The sequence below is a fragment of the Electrona antarctica genome, assembly GCF_951216825.1.
Source record: "Electrona antarctica genome assembly, chromosome: 15".
Classification (NCBI taxonomy): domain Eukaryota; kingdom Metazoa; phylum Chordata; class Actinopteri; order Myctophiformes; family Myctophidae; genus Electrona; species Electrona antarctica.
The window spans coordinates 12,251,449-12,269,483 of NC_136796.1; the positions used below are offsets into that span (position 1 = coordinate 12,251,449).

General features: G+C 44.3%; 1 protein-coding gene across 1 annotated transcript in view; it reads right to left on the reverse strand.

The window, feature by feature from the left end:
* Window positions 1-1,167: 1,167 nt before the first annotated feature.
* Window positions 1,168-18,035, reverse strand: part of hivep1 (HIVEP zinc finger 1) — a 48,747-nt gene continuing 31,879 nt past the window's right edge. The window contains exons 3-9 of the mRNA XM_079522495.1: window positions 15,428-15,481; window positions 6,614-12,414; window positions 6,353-6,483; window positions 6,022-6,197; window positions 5,113-5,214; window positions 3,857-4,389; window positions 1,168-3,047 (exon numbers count right to left, since the gene is read on the reverse strand). Coding sequence (XP_079378621.1) covers window positions 1,764-3,047; window positions 3,857-4,389; window positions 5,113-5,214; window positions 6,022-6,197; window positions 6,353-6,483; window positions 6,614-12,414; window positions 15,428-15,481 — 8,081 coding nt within the window. The 3' untranslated portion in view covers window positions 1,168-1,763. The remainder of the gene's footprint in view (window positions 3,048-3,856; window positions 4,390-5,112; window positions 5,215-6,021; window positions 6,198-6,352; window positions 6,484-6,613; window positions 12,415-15,427; window positions 15,482-18,035) is intronic.

Consider the following 18,035-nt stretch of genomic DNA (forward strand, 5'->3'; position numbering starts at 1 on the left):
ATGAAAGCCACCGCTGGTTCCCTCATTGAGTGGTGTGGTAAGTTTTCTTCACAGAAGCTGGTTGTGTTCCCGCACTCACGCAGCTTCAATGTTCAATCCCTTATTAAATGAAGCCCTTTGTTTCCTAAATTAAAATCAGAATGAGGTTCCATCCCTCATTGAGAAACCGCTAACATTCGGCCCTGTCACTCAAATGAATGTTCGGTTCAGTCATTGAGGCAGTGATAGGACAAAGTCCTTGGAGAACTCCTCATAGTGACTCTTCTGTTTAATATGGCATAACAATAATATTTAATACTGGCATCACTTTATAGGGTGCCTTTATTTATTTCCTTTAAGTCTAATTGTTTTGCCTTCAAGGTGTATATGATATACAGTCAGAAATACAAATGTGTACCTGGGAATGGAATTGGGATGACACTTGTAATAGGCCTACATCCAGAGAATATGGCTGGAACTTGGGGAAACAAATACATCATGATATTATGCATTATAAGAATTCTTCTGACTATATTTGGTTACATTTTTAACACCAGGAATTTGCCGTTGTTAGCGGGCCAGTGGTTTCTGGCTGGTGTACTAGCGCAATTACTGGTAATTGAGTCAATCATAGAGACAGCCATTTAGTGAAATAGTTCAGGACGGGGTCCATCCCACAGCTGAAATTCCATTCAGTTTCACTGTTTCTTTAACAAAAAGCTACATTTTGGGCTTGGCATTATGTCAGAGAAGGATATAATAGGTCCAGATTCTACAGGGCCACAGACTCCAAGCAAGTAATCTACTGTATACTTTAAATGTATGGCTTGTGGCATTGTAGCAATGTGTGGAATAGACAAGAAACAGTGCTTGTTAAATATATTTTGAAATGTAAGAAAAATATCAGGCCATTCTCAAGTTCAACAGCTGACCACCATATTACAAAATGCTAATTTCCCAAGGACACAGCAAAGTGAACCAGTTTTACTTGATTGTCTTAATGCTACTCTATGCAATTACAGTATTTAGTAACTTTAATTTGTCTCTGCATCTATTATCAATTATTTACGATTGTCTTGTTACCTGAATAAAAATACATAAACTATGCCAATACTTGGCATAATTGGATGCCAAATTCAAATCCAGTTTGAATGTGTGTAGTGTTTGAAATTAAAAGACAGACTCTGCTTGAATGTTTGTAAACAAAGATTTACTGATACAGTTCATAATATTGATACCGCAATGTAAAGCTACCATATTGCACATACCTATGGACTTATGAATCATAATGGGCACTAGATGGAATATAATAAATAGGTGAACACAACATCTGTACACAGAAACATTGCCCCAAGATCCATAGAAATGTACATTTACCAGTACAACATTAATCTTTCAATATATTTACGACAAATTTTGCAAAATAAAACTGATATCCGTTTTCCCTGCTCCTACTTCCATCTTTTGAACACAAATAACTACTGAATTCATAAGGAATTATGTACAAGGTTCCTAAACAAGAAACTCCAAAAAGGCACAAGTGTCTATACAACATGTACAAAAAAAAGAAATTGTCTCGAGCTGACGTGAAAGTAAAAATAAAACGATTGGTCATCATAATAAACACAGTCATTATATGATTGCACATACAATATGAATGTCAGATTCTGTGCTTTGAAAGGCGATTTGCAAAGAGACAAACCCCCGAAGAAGTGTTTTTCAGTCTTACAAAGTGACAAGCATTACAAAAAGAGAACAAAGAAGAGCTTTCCAATTGGGGCTTTTCATGTAGCGATGACAAGTCTGTCTTCATCATCGCTGGATGCCTCATTGTCATCGTCAGTAACCTGTTGCCTGGAGAGCACTGGTGGCCTTGGAGGGGCATGGTCATTGGCCCTTGGAGGGGCATGGTCATTGGCCCTTGGAGGGGCATGGTCATTGGCGCCCCTGGCTAGTAACTGCTTGTCTGCTCCACTGTAGGAAGCTGGTGTTGGATGCTGTGGTGTTTTACCCCTTGCCTCCTTCTCCACTGTCTGTGGTAGCCGAGTACGACTTCCTATGCTGTGCCTAGCGCCCGCTGATGTCACTTCTGAAGTGGTGCTGACTGTTGGAGGGGTTGGTGTCGAGTTGGATGAGTCTCTCCTTGAAGGTCCCGGCTCAGTTCGCACCAACTGGGCCATCGGAGCTGCTGGGGCTTCTGGACTACCCTGCCTTTCCGAGGGCGCAGGGAGAGGACTGATGGAAGGAATGAGAGCAGGCAAGGCGATGTTGACGAACTGCAGACCAGGGATATGTGTTTGGGTATGTGAATATGTGACGGTACTGCTCTGGGAAGTAGGGCTTGCAGCCAGGACTTGCAGGCCCAATGTGGCATTGAGGGTGAGCCCCTGCGGGGGCAGCAGCTGTGCAGAGGCCAGGCCTGTGTTGGTCAGCCCCATAAGGTTGAGTGTTTCCAGACCCATTGGCTGTAGAGTCTGAGCCTGCAGACCAGTGACCTGTCCTAGAGGAAAGCAGGGCACAATGCTGCTGATGGGTTCCTGGACCACCAGGGGCTGGGTGCGGGAGCTCTCATGCTGGGGTAAAGTGTTTGGAGCTGGCAGTGGACTAGTGTTCCTGTGGATGACACTAACTGCAGGGATAGTGAGCTGCACAGGGCCCGCCTGTAAGGGCACAAAGGTGGAGTAAGCTGCCAGACCAGCAGGCACGAGCTGGATCCCTCCTATTGGGACCATACTGTATGGGGAGCGAGCAGGCTGCTGGGAGTGCAGGGGCAGGTGGCTGAACAGGTGGGTCTGGACCCCTCGTGCAGGTGTGTGGATTGGGCCCTGGGAGTGCAGGGGCAGGTGGCTGAACAGGTGGGTCTGGACCCCTCGTGCAGGTGCGTGGATTGGGCTCTGGGAGTGCAGGGGCAAGTGGCTGAACAGGTGGGTCTGGACCCCTCGTGCAAGTGCGTGGATTGGGCCCTGGGCAGGAAAGTGCATGGCACCTTGAGGGGCATAGGAAGAGGTCTGAGTGCTGCGATCTACTGGGAAGCCAGACTCACTCGTTGGCACGGCATGGGATCCATCCTGCAATAGAAGTTAAATAATAAACATTAACTCAAAGTGAAATGACATGGGAACCTCAAACCCGTCAAAACCAACCTGCGCACCATGGGTGCCACCGAGTGCCACCGAGTGGCGCGCTACGAGCTTGTAGGTCTGCTATTTTTTTTTAAATCGTAAAAATGCGGCACAAATCTTTGAATATATATTCTTTCAGAGCGAACGTTTATTTTATTTCGACGTCAGGCCTAAATGGGTTAAGAGAGGACATAAGACTTTCCTTTTTAACAAAGCGTTTTGATAGCATGCCATTTTGTTTTAAATTGTGTTCCCTTTTCTTAGATGGTTTTAATGGTGTAATGCTTCTTATGTTTTTATTTTTATTCTTTTGCATTTGCTCACTGTAGCACTTTGAGATTCAAACGAATGTAAAGTGCGTTATAAATAAAATCCATTATTATTATTATGGGAACACTTTAGAAATTCAATGCTATGAGAATCAAGTTTTTAAATTGAAAAATGGCCTGTCTATTTTTGAGTGGTGCAAACCACTCCAATAACCAGCTTTGTCTGTATGTACCTGTGTACCTGTACGTGGCCCCACGTACATGTGAGCATGGTTGCTATGGTTAGTGTGTGACGTCACTGCACCACTCAGTTCACACAGGTGTGATTTTTTTCACCTTTGCAGAACAATTAACAGAGCTGTGCAGAAGTGTGTTGCATGCATGACTCAAGGCAAGGGGTATGGACAGGAGAGGAAATGAAGACACTACTAGGAGGAAACAGGGAGGGGCAAAGAGAGAGAGATAGTGGGAATGCATGGGTCTCACCTGGCCGAGCTTGTAGCCCTTGCCCGGTGCTGGGGGACTAGGGGGCAAGTCAAAATCAGGGTAGTCGATAGACATCTGCCTGCATGGTGATACAGGACTCATCATGTGCACTGACTCTGTGTCTGATGCGAAGGGATCCGAGTTCGGGGGAAGGGGTGGGGGGTTGTAGGGGAGGAGGCCAGGACTGGAACTGGACACTAAGGTAGGCATCTCCTTGCTCATGGACACGGGGCTCATCATTGGGACAGACTCTGTGTCCGAAGTGTGGGAGTCAAAATTCCGAGGCTGGGACACCGGGAGGGGAGCTGAGCTGATGGACATCTGGGCTAGCAGGGCACTAGGGGGTACCTCGGCCTGGTGGTACGGGAAGTGCAGGGGGCTTGCTGACACAGAGGGATTAGTGGACAGGCCCGACTCTGCCTGACTGTCTTCCTCCTCCTCCTCGTTGTCATCATTGTCCTCGTCATCGGCGCCCTCTGAGTCCTCGCCATCAGAATCAGGACGGTCAGTGCTGCCCACCTGACTGCGGTCTCCTGCAGTAGAAAGAAGGAATGCTGTCTCAGTATATTCCAGAAAGAACACTAGTCATCCGAGCTAATGCATTTCAGATAAGCTAATAGGCAGTGTTTTTAAACCACTTTCTCATTCATTAAATTCACCACTGAAGAATTACCAGCGCCACAGCGGTGGTGTTTCACACCCTAGACCAGTATAAAGTCCCTAAGCTTCATCACAGGCAAGAGAGAGAAAAACAAACATGCTTTTAGAGAGTTGGACTACAGAACGCTTTCAGGCAGCTTCGCTCTCTCTCTCTCACTCTCTTTTTTTCTTCTAAAATTAGACGCAGCAATTTCCTCTCTAAATGCTGTGCATGCCGCCCACATGCGCTCAGAGTTAACAGGGGAAGAAGATGCATTTAGAATTTGTAATTAGACTGTGGCACTGCTATTGATCCGCACAGCTACAGAGCACAGGCAGGGACAATCAGCATCATACATTAGCACATGCCATTAGGGGAACTATTTAAAGAAGGGCTTTCCTGTTGCTCGATTCCATTGGGTAATGGTGCGAACAAAAAATGTTTGCAGTTTGATTTGATAACATTCTGAACAAAACAAATAAGCAATATTCTACTGGTAATTTTACTTTGAATCAACAGAAAATAATGTAGAGTATAAAATGTGTATGGCTTTGCAACACACAATGGCCCCTGTGTATTTCCCAGCAGTTCATAGCCGAACAGGGAAACACTGTACCTGAGTCCTCGGTGTCGTGATCGTCTAGGAGACCCTCGGGAATGCCCATCTCCATGCATTTCTTACTGTGCGCCTTGGACTTCATGTGTTTGGTCAGATTCCCTGCAACCAGAGAGATAAGATGTTTCAGGGTGGGTGGAGGTTGAACAAAAACCTGGTGGGAGTTTACATAAAAGAACTCTGCTTTCGGATAGGATGCATGTAACAGGTGACTAACGGAAGACATTTTTAAAAGCATGTGGGTTGTTCTGACACTGCAGTGGCGCGTGGGTAGGTTAGTTTGAGAACGAATGGTGAATCATCCTCTCTCAGTACTAGAAGCTATAAAAAATGCCTGGTTATTATCACGATTTATATAATTTCAATGAACATGGCCATTCTAATCACGCATAATTACAGTATTTTTACACAGTTGTATTCTAGAGTGGAAAACACATTATTGAAACCATTAGTAGAAAAAAGGGCATACATTTCTATTCACAAGCAGCTCTAGTTAATGTTCAAATGCATTTTAAATGGCACAATTTTCAGATGCCTGAAGAAGGTCTTTGACCGAAACGTTGCCTAAATGTGCAGATGGTGTGCCGGTCTTTGTGCACTTTTTTCTGAATAAATGGCATAATTTAAAACCTTTACATAGAAGTGCAGTATGACCTGACGAAGATGTAATTGACACATCGAAACGTTGTCGCTTTTTACCTGCACCCTGTTACAAATAAAATAAGGGCCTAAATCGTCTGAGCTGCTCCAGTGCCTTCTTGTTCGCATACTTCTGCAGTATTGTTTGTTAGACATTTTTACTCTTTACCAAGGGTGCAAAATACATGGATTGGACACCCATTTATGAAAGTAATAAAATGTATTACTATTCAAGACAAGTCCAACAAATAAGCAGATCCGCACTCTAACCTTTAGTCTTGAAGGAAAAGTTGCAGTGGGTGCAGTGATATGGCCGGACATCAGAGTGAGTACGGATGTGTTTGCGTAGCATGCTTGGTTTCTTGCAGCGAATCCCACACTCTTCACAGATGTATTTACCACGGCCACGGCCACGCACATACACATATTCCTCGTTGGATTTGTATCTGTGGCGTTGATGACAGAACCATTAGTGTTAAATAAAATGTGCTCAACCATCCCCACCATAAACATAACTTTGCATTTCAAATAAAATACACAACTTGACAACTGTGTTGTTGGTATGTGAGTAATTATGTAATTATAAGACTTGTATTCATACCCTCCATCAAATATTTTGACACGTCTTGGTTCTGTTTTGGATAGATCCTTGTCTGACTCACTGCTGGGCTGTGTCTCGGGCTGGCCTTTGATTTTGCTTTCAGCTGTTGCAGACTTTTGTGTTATTAGCACCTGGCAATGCAAAGAAAATAAATGTATTATAATTACATCACATAAGCAGATTGTTATCATAACATCAGTGTTTTGGACTGAACTATATGCATTCTGTTATCACAGCGTATGAATTAGAATTTGTTCTTACCCTCGGCATGATATCTTTCAGCTTGCCGGAGTAAGACAGGATGTCAGATTTTCCACTCGTTTTTATTGCCGAGGTGTAGAGTATTTTCTTGGAACTCTGCTTGGAGTCAAAGAGAGACATGACCACTTTGGTGGGCAGTCCGAGGAAATTTGGGTTATTGGGGCTGACTGGCCAGGTGGCGTATGCTGAGATCTTTAGGTCTATCTGAGGAACGTGGAGAGGCCTCCTCTTCATCAAGAAACACCACGTGAAGGTGGTTGCGGTCTTAAGACTTGGGAAAGACAAGCGGTGGCTGTCTCTCGTGTTGACGACAGACACAGATGAGGTTAGTTTAATCTGACTACCCTGGAAACTGGAGGGCCTTATGGGAGACTTGGCTGAAGACCACTTGTGTTCCTCAGTCTTGTCATGGGGCTTCAGGTTGAACTTGTTACTAGATGGAATGGAGGCACTCTGACTACCTGGACTGGTGTTCGACACAGAGCCCGTCTCCTGAGGAATTGCAGTTGAATGTTCTTTATCCAACCCAGTGCTGTCAGGTGACATGGGTTTGCATTCATCAGTAGCCTCTGAGTCCTTCTCCCCATCTCGTTTATCCTGAGGCAATGGCGGGGCCTCGGTTTCAATGGGGCTGTCTGCGGGTTCAGTGGTGCAAACTTGCCTGACAAGTGTAAATTTTCGTTGTCGAGTCACGTCTGCCATCTTGGAGTTCAGATAGTTCACTGACCGGCCATCAGTGAGACAGGCTATTCCATGTTCATCCTTAGCCCGCTTCTGGTGTTTTTCCATATATATGTCCAAGCTATTAGCAGGCGACAGCATTCGTTTGCTGGAGGCAGTTGGCTCCTGCTGTGGGCATAAGGTTACCGATGCCAGTTTCTGTGTGCAATGTAAAGACCCAAGAGAGGGAATTCTTTCCCCACTATGGTTCTGAGTACTGACAATATGAGTTGGAAGTCTATCCTTATTTACATTTGGTGCAATTTGTATATCACTATCTACACTGTGAATGGGTGAGAGGCTATTTTTAATGGACACAGGATGGATAAGATGAGTCATCTTCTCATGGGTTATCAAAATCTGGGGCAGTGGAGCAATGCTTGGTTGGTTCTGATTTAAGGTATCCCTTTGTTGTCCTACAGGTTGTGTCTTAATGTCGGCTTCCTGATGACTGTGTTGAGCAATGTAGACTTTGTGGATCACGTCTGAAGGCTTTGACACACTCACAATCTGATTGGCAATAGGTATTGTTAAAATTGGCAAGGTTATCTGAGATCCCTGTGTGCTAGAGAAAGAAAATGTTTGGCCAGGTCCCAGATCAGGATACTGGAGTTGGTATTTGGGCACAAAACATTTCTTTTCATCAGAGTCAGATAATTTATTTGGGGCATTTTCTCGACTGGCAGAGATCTGACCCAGAGGTTGCTGTAACATTTGGCTTGTTTGAACCCTTGATGTTTGATGCCAAGGGTGTGGAAGGCCATGGACTTGAGCGTGCAGCATTGGGTTACCCAAATTAATGCTTTGAACCATTCGCTCATTCTTCTGCAAGGGTGTTTCTCCAGAATATAAGACAAAGGGTTGAATGGGTGGCTTGTTGGCAATATGAATCTGTTGGGGTCTATGGTGAGAGATAGGGCTTACATTTGTGATGGTGAGTTTCTCCAGTGGTATGATATTTTTTCGAACATTTTGATGACTTTCTGGACCTAATTTTAAAGACATCTGACAAACTAATGGCCCCCGACGCCTTTCAATGAGTGGCACCTGGGTTACTTGAGGGATCTGTGCAATTCTAGGCTGTCCTACAGGGGACAAGGGTCTGCTGGGTGATACATGGCTACAGTCAAATGATTTGCTACGGTAGTCAGATGAAATCTCCACAGAGGGCTGAGTGCAGCTTATCTGTTCAGAGGCAGCCCGCCTCATCATCCCTGGTACCCCAAGTGTGTTGAAGGCTGTTGGTATCCCTTGAGGCTCTGTGCTTTTGGTGACAGAATCCCCCCTAGAGGGACTCTCTGATCTGGATGGCTCATCTCTGTCAAAAGAGGCTGAAACACTGGAGCACCGAGAGAGGCTACTGTCCCTGCTGAGGCTTCGAGAGAGGCTGGACTCTAAACTAGATTCACCAGAGGAGTAGTCCATTTGAGCGAGACGAATTCTCTTCTTTTTCGGAGGAAGTTTCTCCGCTGGCAGCTTGGACAAGCTCTCGCTCCTCTGAGGCCAGCTGAATGAATCTGTGGGTTTATCTACTACCTCAGTACTCTGTACCTCATGTTCTCTGTCAGGCTCCTCTGTGACCAGAATTTCAGGGACCTGAATGTTGTTCTGGCGGACCAGTCGTGACTGGTGGACTGGGGTAGAGGTCTCACTCGCCGATGCTTCCACAGCAGCAACACAATGTTGCATACCTTGTTTTCCATAGTCAGCACCCTTGGGTATAGACATCTGTTCATGGTAACTCTCAATTGAAATATTTGCTGTAGTCTCTGCTTTGATCTTGCCCTGGACATCCTTCTCCATGCTATCGACAGGAGAAGCCCTGTCAAAAGATTCTGCTGTCTCAAAAGAATTGGGTCTGCTGAGAGTCTCAAAAGAATTGGGTCTGCTGAGAGAGTTGGTGTGTCTAATGACCGATGTACCACTGCCTTGCCTCTGCAGTTCCCCTCTCTCCTTAGTAGAAGTACTGATCTGGGCCTCTCGTATTGGCGACAGTCTGGACTCTGATGTATCTGTACCTCTTGCTACAAGCTGGATCTGAGGTAGATGCGTTGGACTGTTCTTCGGCTGGATGTCCAGCACCACCGCCATAGCTGCTGGAAGCTGATATGAATCCAAGCTGACGGAGCATGGGGGAATGACGTCAGTGGGAGATTGGTCTTCATCATCTCCAACGCTCTTCATTTTCCTTCTCTTTCGAATTGATTGAATTGAATTCTGTTGATCCATTATCCCCGAGATGCCTGTTGATCGTAGGAGTATGGGATGCTGTGTGCTAACCTGGAAAACATCATGCTCGGTCTCCTTAACAGCTACTGGCTTGTTTTTTGGACCATGAAGCTCGGAGCAATAGAATTTCTTGTGATTTTCAAAATTCTCTAGCTTTCTGTACCGGTTTCGACAAGTCTCACACTCATACATTGTGCCTTTATTCTGCTGCAATTTCCTGTTTCTGTCCTGGCTGTGCTCAAAAGATCTGCTTCTTTGCATCATCTCTGTGGAAATACTAGGACCAAGACAGCCTTCATCCATGGAGCGGACAGTGTGGAGTCCATGCCCCTCATTCGTGGAAAAATCCTCTACTGCTGCTTGCCTCACCAAAGTACGAGAATGTATAGCTGGATTTGGGGTAGATGGGGCTGATGAAAAGACATCGTCATTCAAAGAACCGATTTTATCATCAAATGATTGACAGATTCGCAAAGGGTGAGGTTGAGGGGCAACGTTTATATGAAGAGCAGAGTGTCCTGGTGTTGTAGGCATTGAGTTACTCCTTGTTATTGGCAAACAATCCATAGGTGGATATTGAGGAGGTACAGAGAGTAGAAATACTGGCTTTGATTTATCCGTGGGGGTGAATGGCGACTTGGGTATGTCTGAGCTTGAACTTGACCTTCTTCCCATCATAGGTTTGAGGTCAAACTGAAAAGAGTCTTTAAATATGTACGATTTAGGAGAGTCTATGCTACCTCGCCTTGAAAGAGATGTCCGTCTTGGTTTGACACTATCTAGCTGCTTGTTGTCAACTACTGCCTCATTGTCAGATATCAACTTTGAAATCCTTTCCTCCAGGGAGAGTGCTTTTGTTTCCAGTGGGGGGCGCATTTGCCCTAGTGTGGCTCTTGGTTTTTCCTCTGCTGCTACATACATTACTGTTGCAACCACAGGGGGGAGATTGGTCTTGGAAACGTCCATGTCCATTGGGGGGGTTAGCTTTACAAATGGACTTGGGGGGCTCATGGCCTGATCAGCGCTTTCAGAGCGTGAGAAGTAGCCAGAGTCTGTGCTTCCTAAACTGCGGGGACTAAGCAGGCACTTGGCCTGCTGCTGTTGAGAAAAGTCTGTTGCTTGTTGTCGCTGAAGTTGAGCATGTCCACTTAAGAGTGGAGACCTGCAATGTTGGTCCTCATCCTCACTTACAATGTCCAGAGAGGGATTGGAACAGTCCACCTCTTTCAAGGATGAGAGTACGGTGATGCTGGATCTCAGATGGGCAGACTGGAACTCTCTGCGCTGCACAGCAGCTTGCTCCGGTGCAGCATCAGTGACTCTCGGGCTATCAGCTCTCAGAGGGGATACATTCACTGGATAAACAACGACTTTTGGAAGTGCAGCTGTCACTTTGGGCTCATAACCCCTCTGACTGGAGGCCAGTTTGACTGACTCTAAGACAGATGCTGAGTCGGCTTCGCCGTGGCTTGCTTGTGTTGTGCCTACACTTTGCAAACTACTCTCTGAAAAAGCTGTGTTACTGCTGTGTGAGGAGTCATGGTCCACATCTGCAGTGCTGCTTTCTCCATCACTGTCCCCACTCTCCTCTACATCTGATTGTGTTCCAAGGGCTTTATCAGATTCTTGGGAGAGTGAGCCTCCTCCAGATTCAGAACGTGCAACAAGGCCAAGTTTTATAGCATGAGCGTGAGATTTCTTATGCTTGTACAAGTTGCTCTTGGTCTTGAATGAGAAGCCACATGTAACACATGGGTAGGGTCTCTCTCCTGTGTGAGACCGTATGTGCTTGAGCAGCACACTGGGTTTTGCACATGCTCGATTGCAGTATTCACAAACATATTTCCCCTGCTTCTTCGGCTTCTGATCCTTAGCTGTCTGCTCAGGACTAAAATTCATAACAGAGGCCATCTGAACTTGGTTGCAGCCAGGTGTGACAGGGATTTGGATGGTACTGGGGACACTGGCTGAGAGGGACTGGCACGTATGAACCACAGGTGGCTGACTTTGAGGCAAGGCATTGGAGCATGAGGGAACAGGAGTTATGGTGGCTGGTCCAGTGCTAAAGCTCACACGTAAACCAGGTTTTTCTTGATTGGCAGCAACGGGTATGAAATGTTGTGCAGCATGAGAAGTAGCTGGGGTAGACATCTGTAAATGACCCTGTAGTGGTGCTGCTATGCCAATAAAGTTCCCTTGTTTGTCTACATAGTAAGTCTGCATATGGGGTGGTTGACCTTGGAGACCAAAACTTAATGATGACATTGGCTTTATTTCACCACTAGATTGGGCAGTGAGTGCTGGGGTAGGCCTTCCAATGGAAACTTGGAAGGAGTTTTTCCTTTCAGCCAACGTGCTGAAGTCTGGCTCCATGGCTTTTAGTAGGACCTCGAGGGGTGCAGTCGTGTGGTAAGAATCCCCTTCAAAACGGCCGCCACAGCTCTTACTATCCTTGGGCTGAGACACTGCAACTGCAGGTGCAGAGGACTCTTTTCCACTGCTGGGTTCAAGAGACTGTGGCTTTGAAGAGGAAGCTTCCCCCTGCTTCAGCTCTTCGTGGTCAGTGGAGGATGTTCCTTCCTCAGGGGATGCTGCAACTGGCTGGGCATATTCAGGATTTGTGCTTCCACTGGGGGACCCAGTGGGGTTGTGAGTGGGGCTGTTGGGATAGGAGGAGCTGGAAGGTTCAGTTTGGTCGGATGGTGCTCTGTGTCTGTGGAGAGTCGTTGTCTTGGACTGCAGGGGTTTCTTCACTGGAGATTTGGGAATTTTCTTGAGCTGATTCTCCCCTACAACCTTTTTCCTCTTCAGGCCTTTTATGTCTGCATTTCTGACACTGGCCTCGGGTATCCCTGTGGACATAAAGGCATAAGCATGAATTCATAGGCTGTTGCCGTGTCTGATTAAGTGTCACAGTTTATTAAATACCCACACACACACACACGCGCGCACACGCACACACACACCAAATGCTGGATATAGCAGGGGCTAGTGCCCCTCAAAAAAAAGAAGAAAGTACATGTTGTTGGCATAGTGAGCGAAATATCAGTCCATTCTGTATAATTTCTTTGTGTGCATAAATTATCTATATTCATTGAATATTATCTATATTCCTACAACCTGATCCACTGAAATCACAAATTAGGCTTGCTAGTTATATTTTTGTATTTGTCTGATTCAGCACCAATATTTTATATAGGCCTTTTGGTACAATTAGAATGTGTGCATTGTTCTGTTCAAATGATTGACTCTAAAATATCTTCATTTGCATGCCAAATGACTTTCGATGATGACTTGTGCTACGAGTATTTCTCACTTTTCTCGATTTGTGGTAGATAAATAGAATTGTTATATTATGATACATGTACAGTAACAATTCAATAAATAAACTATTGAAAATACATATTGAGTGACATGTTATACACACACACACACACACACACACACACACACACACACACACACACACACACACACACACACACACACACACACACACACACACACACACACACACTATACTTTATACAATGTGTCTAATTCAAACTAAAATAGTACCACCTGAAGTTGATAGCACAAGCAATCATCTACAGTAGCCCAAGGCTTTGACTGTGAGTCGTCATGCTGTCACCACAGCAATCCAACAATAAAGCTCCACTGTTGTTGAACAGGCGCACCCAAAACAGGGTGGCCCATATTTTTCTTTTTTCATATTGGCCATACAATGGCCGTTTTCAGAATGTGGTTTAAAGAACTAGTTGCATAAGTTTACCATTGCCCTGTCACAGTTTCCTGGCTTTTGTACAGTAGGTATTTCCCAAGAAGATGAGGTCAGGATTCCTTCTGGTTTCTGGCATAATTAGACTAAGACTTAGGAACGCCTAGTCTTTACATAAGTTGGGCTAATCCATTCTCCACACAAACATGCAGCCAAAGAGCTTTTAAAATAGCCTGCAACCAACATAACATGTTCTGCAGACAAACCATGATAGTCCCGAATTAAGCCAAATCATACAGCACAAAAAGATGCCTTTAGACAGAAGAAAAACATAAATCACTTACATGGATGGAAACTAGCCATTTTTAATTGAATAAAGATCCATCCAAACATTTTCATGTTTTCAATTATATATAGCACCATGTTGTGCATGTGGTGATTCGTTTTGATTATTTTATTAAAATATATATTATTTTCTATAATCGATTACATTTATTAGTTGTTGCTTGCACACCTAGCCTGAACATATAATGTTGAAGGGTTTCACCTTTGATCTTGTAGAGCCTGGATTTTGTAGGAACAGATCACAACATGGTGGTCGAATCTATTGTATGTACACACAGGGTGTTGTTGGAATGAACTGTTTTAAAAAGTGGCTTGTCACAGGGATTACCCTTTGACTGTCGGTTAGTGACATCTTCACTAACAGCAGTATTTTGAGAAAGGGATTTAGATATTCCCGTCAGGTTTTAATCCTTGCCGTTTAACATATCCACACCCAGCCTCAAAAGGGTGACTCAGTGCAAGCTTGCACATCCTGCAAAGAAGCTTGGTGTATTTTCAAACAATAAAGTTCTTCTAAGGACAACCTACGTTTAACAGTTTAATTGTACTGTAGTTACTAAAATTTCTCAAGAACACAGACAACTTAAACAGGTTAGCAGAAAACTACGGTAACTTGGCTTGACACAGAGTTAACCTTATTGTAACAGATATTCTATTTTAATTTAGTTACATCGCAAAAGCCAAATTGCAATTGTAAGAACAATGGTTTCAAAATAATGTATACATTAAAAATGTAAATGTTTGTTATGCAAAAACTGATGGATGGCTGTCTTAAGACATCTCTAGACAGAATTAACCCTAAACACTTAACCCATTCTGGGCGGGAACCCCTTTTGGTGTTAGCATTATGTTATGCTTTAGCTATTGAAAAATAGCAGATCTACAAGCTCGTAGAGTGGCGCGCTACGAGCTTGTAATTTCGAGGTCAGGCCAAAATGGGTTAAAAGGAGAGATTTTTGAGTCCGACGCCAGTCCCGATTTTGGAGAGTTGGTTAGACGGTTAGCTCACTGATAAGTTGATGATAACTGATGTTTTGACGGAGCTTGTAGGTCTGCTATTTTTGAAAAATCGAAGAACGACTGACATAGAAACATAGCTTTTTCAGAAAACTGTCAGGATGTAGAAGACATTTTTAGAATCTGATCTCAGGTCAAAATGGGTTAAATACCGGTATGTACTATCTAGTCATGCATTTCTACTTTTCATTTCAAGATGTGTCACAAGATAGAACATGTATTAATTGGGTAATCACAAATACAAACCAAATACGAAATTGTTTTGGATCATTACCGATCTAAAATCTAAATGCAGGAACCAAATAAAAACTATTATTTCTTAAATAGATCCACAAATAGATCCAATACAGATGTGCTAAGGACTATGTTGAAACAGGAAGCACTGCTGCAGAGTATTAGGTTTGTGCAGTGGCATCTGCTTCAGTACTACTCATAGCCTAGTAACAAAACAAGACTAGTAAACTCTTTGCTATAGAAACTCTTACTTGAAAATACTGAGTGTATAGGGCGAAATAAAAACATATAAAATACCTTAAAAAAGGAAAAAAAAAACACTAGATAAATATACAATATATAAATATACACATACTATTGGACTACTAACACAAAACAAGCTTATTTTTGTCTGAATGCTGAATGCTGTATGATTAACGCAAAAAGTCAAATTTTACTTTTCAAAATAAGACATCTCCCATAAAGAACACAATCGCACAGAAAGTGAAAGCATTCCCATTTCCTCTTTTGAAAATCTTGCTCATTTTGATCTTTATCAGAAGGCATCTTACCTTTCTGTGTGCCTATGGGATCTTTGAGTTCTTTCTGTGCCTCCTCGATTTTATCTGCAACACAGGGAGAGATAGCATTTTGAGCACAGTGAGCACAGCAGATGTGAAGAGATGGACGCCCCGTATCGAAGGCAGTGAGCACAGAATGTAACTAATGATACTGGTGGATGCTTCCCACACTGTTGCAGGCAGCAGGATGAAGGTTTGTCTAATGAAAAACAGACGTTCTTCCATGGCAAAGGGAGTACACCGGAGCATTATGGAAACTACCATAATTATGAACAGGGCACTTCTCAGTGCATCCGCAAGCATGCACACACAAACACGCAGTCTTGCAAGCACGCAGTGACATGTGTGCGCACGGACAAACATGCTTATAGCTTGAGTATGGATGGTAATAAATACACAGGTCACTCGGTAAACAAGTCAATACAGTGTTCGCCTTATTACTAAGCTGGCTCAGTGCTCACCCACAGATCGATTTACATATTGAAATGCTGCTTGCAACCCTTGGGAGAGATCAGTTCAGTCCATTCAAGCCTTTTAATACAGCACAACGTAGAATCTAGCAGGTGAGGAACCTGTTTCATTACGTGCCATATGGATATGTGGGAGGCTGGCAGTGTGCTGCTGTAATCAATTTTAATTATATAAGCAGGCATAATGTGGCCCGCATGAGGTATATGACGTGCATCGGATAAGAGAGAGGAGATCGGGAGAGGGGCGAGTAAATGGCTCCGTTTTGCAGCGCTCCTGCAGAGCGGCTGGCCGTGGGAGGAGGCAAGAGGGCGCACGCATCGGGCCTTGTGCTTGTTTAGATGCACACATCTGCACAGTGCACACAGGTAAATACAAACAAATGCACGTGTACATACTACACGTTAACACACCAGTGCATCAACACACACATGCACATCAAACTCAAGCAAACATGCCGGTAACGGTGTTGCTTGCCATTTATGGTGAGAAACACCATTGCATGTTGAAGTATGAATTTGGCTTTAACAAAGATACTGTACGTTACAGTGCTGTACTTTGTTTCCGTCTCCTCTGCCCATGGAAACAAAACAAAACAAAACCCATTTCTGTGCCCTACACATATAACAGCAACAAAAACGGAGCCTCAAGGACCTGTGGTAACAATTTTGTCCTAGATTGCACAAATGCAAATTGAGGGTGAAAGAGGATGTTCTTCTGTGGTTTCCAAATGGCAGCTTGCTGCCGGGAATAGGCCACTCCAGAGAGGATGGATGGGGGGGGGGGGGGGTGGGGGACCCAAGCAGGCCATGGATGGGGTCAGTGGATTATGTCATCCAGAGTGTGTGTTACTATAGTCACACCCTGCTCCATCTCTCTCACTATCGAGAGGCACACGCCACAGATTACATAACGCGTCCCCACCCCTGCGCTGCTGTGGAGAAAAACAAAGGCGCCCTCCCTGCAGAAACACAGCGACCAAGACAAACGAGGGGGAGTGGGCAAAGTCTGTGTGTATGTGAAAGAGAGAGAGAGGAGATAGACGCAGAGAGAAGTGATACACAGAACTGAGAGAGAGACATCTCTCTGTATGTCATTTGACAGCGTGTTATGCTGTGCTCGTGTCGTATGTTTGCATATAAATGACCATATGAACTGAACTCACCCTCCGACAGAGGAATGGTGCAGGCTGTGTTTTCCTGGCAAAGATATTGGCTTGGTATGAGGCCAAAAAGAAAGTATCAGTAACCTTGAGTGTATCTGAGCATATTCCAGTGGCCTGCACCGTGCATACCCCCCACCTCCTCAAATGCTCAGCCGCCATATACCTCTACTACTCGGCTTCTTCCTCATGTTAAGTATACACACTAGATTATGTTATTGCAGCCCAATTGGAGATAATAAATGCTTTTTCAGTGGTTAGGAGCTCTGGGGGATTGGTTTTCACTTGTGTATGCTTTATTGTTTACACACGTCTGTGCATATGTCTTGTATTAGAGACCACACTGGCATGCACTGGAAAGTGATTACTACCCAACAAAAATCTTATTAGTGGCTATGTATGGTGGGAGAGCACTGTGTAAGCTATACATCAGGTTTCGCCCATTACATAATAAACCACAAATGGGACCTCTTCGTGCTGAAAGACAACCATTAAAGTCAGCACCACTATGCTCACATATTGAATGTACAGCCAGCTCTGAGCCAACAAGGAACAGCGGAAACCAACAGACCCAAAAGGACATGAAAGGCACATGATGCAAAAGTTAATATTATTATTATTGTTATTGTTTTTAATAAGGCGAGGCAGGCCCTCTCTCTGCTCTTTTACCGTGGTCAAATCTGAAAGCGTTCCATCAGAATGGTGGAGTTAGGAAGACAGCAGGGAATGATTACAGGGTTTGTTCATATTTCCCTCATTACGGCCGGAGGGGTTGCTGCTGTTATTACTGTACAACGGTTATGAAAGGATTCTGGCCAGCGTTTATAGAAGAAGGTCTTTTATGATGTGCCGTCTGAGGTGGTCAGGGTGACAGCTACATATTTCACCGCAGGCACAGAGACATTTATAACGCAAGCTTGAATGCATGTAATTGTCCTGTACCCAGGGGAAACAATAAAGGGAATGTAA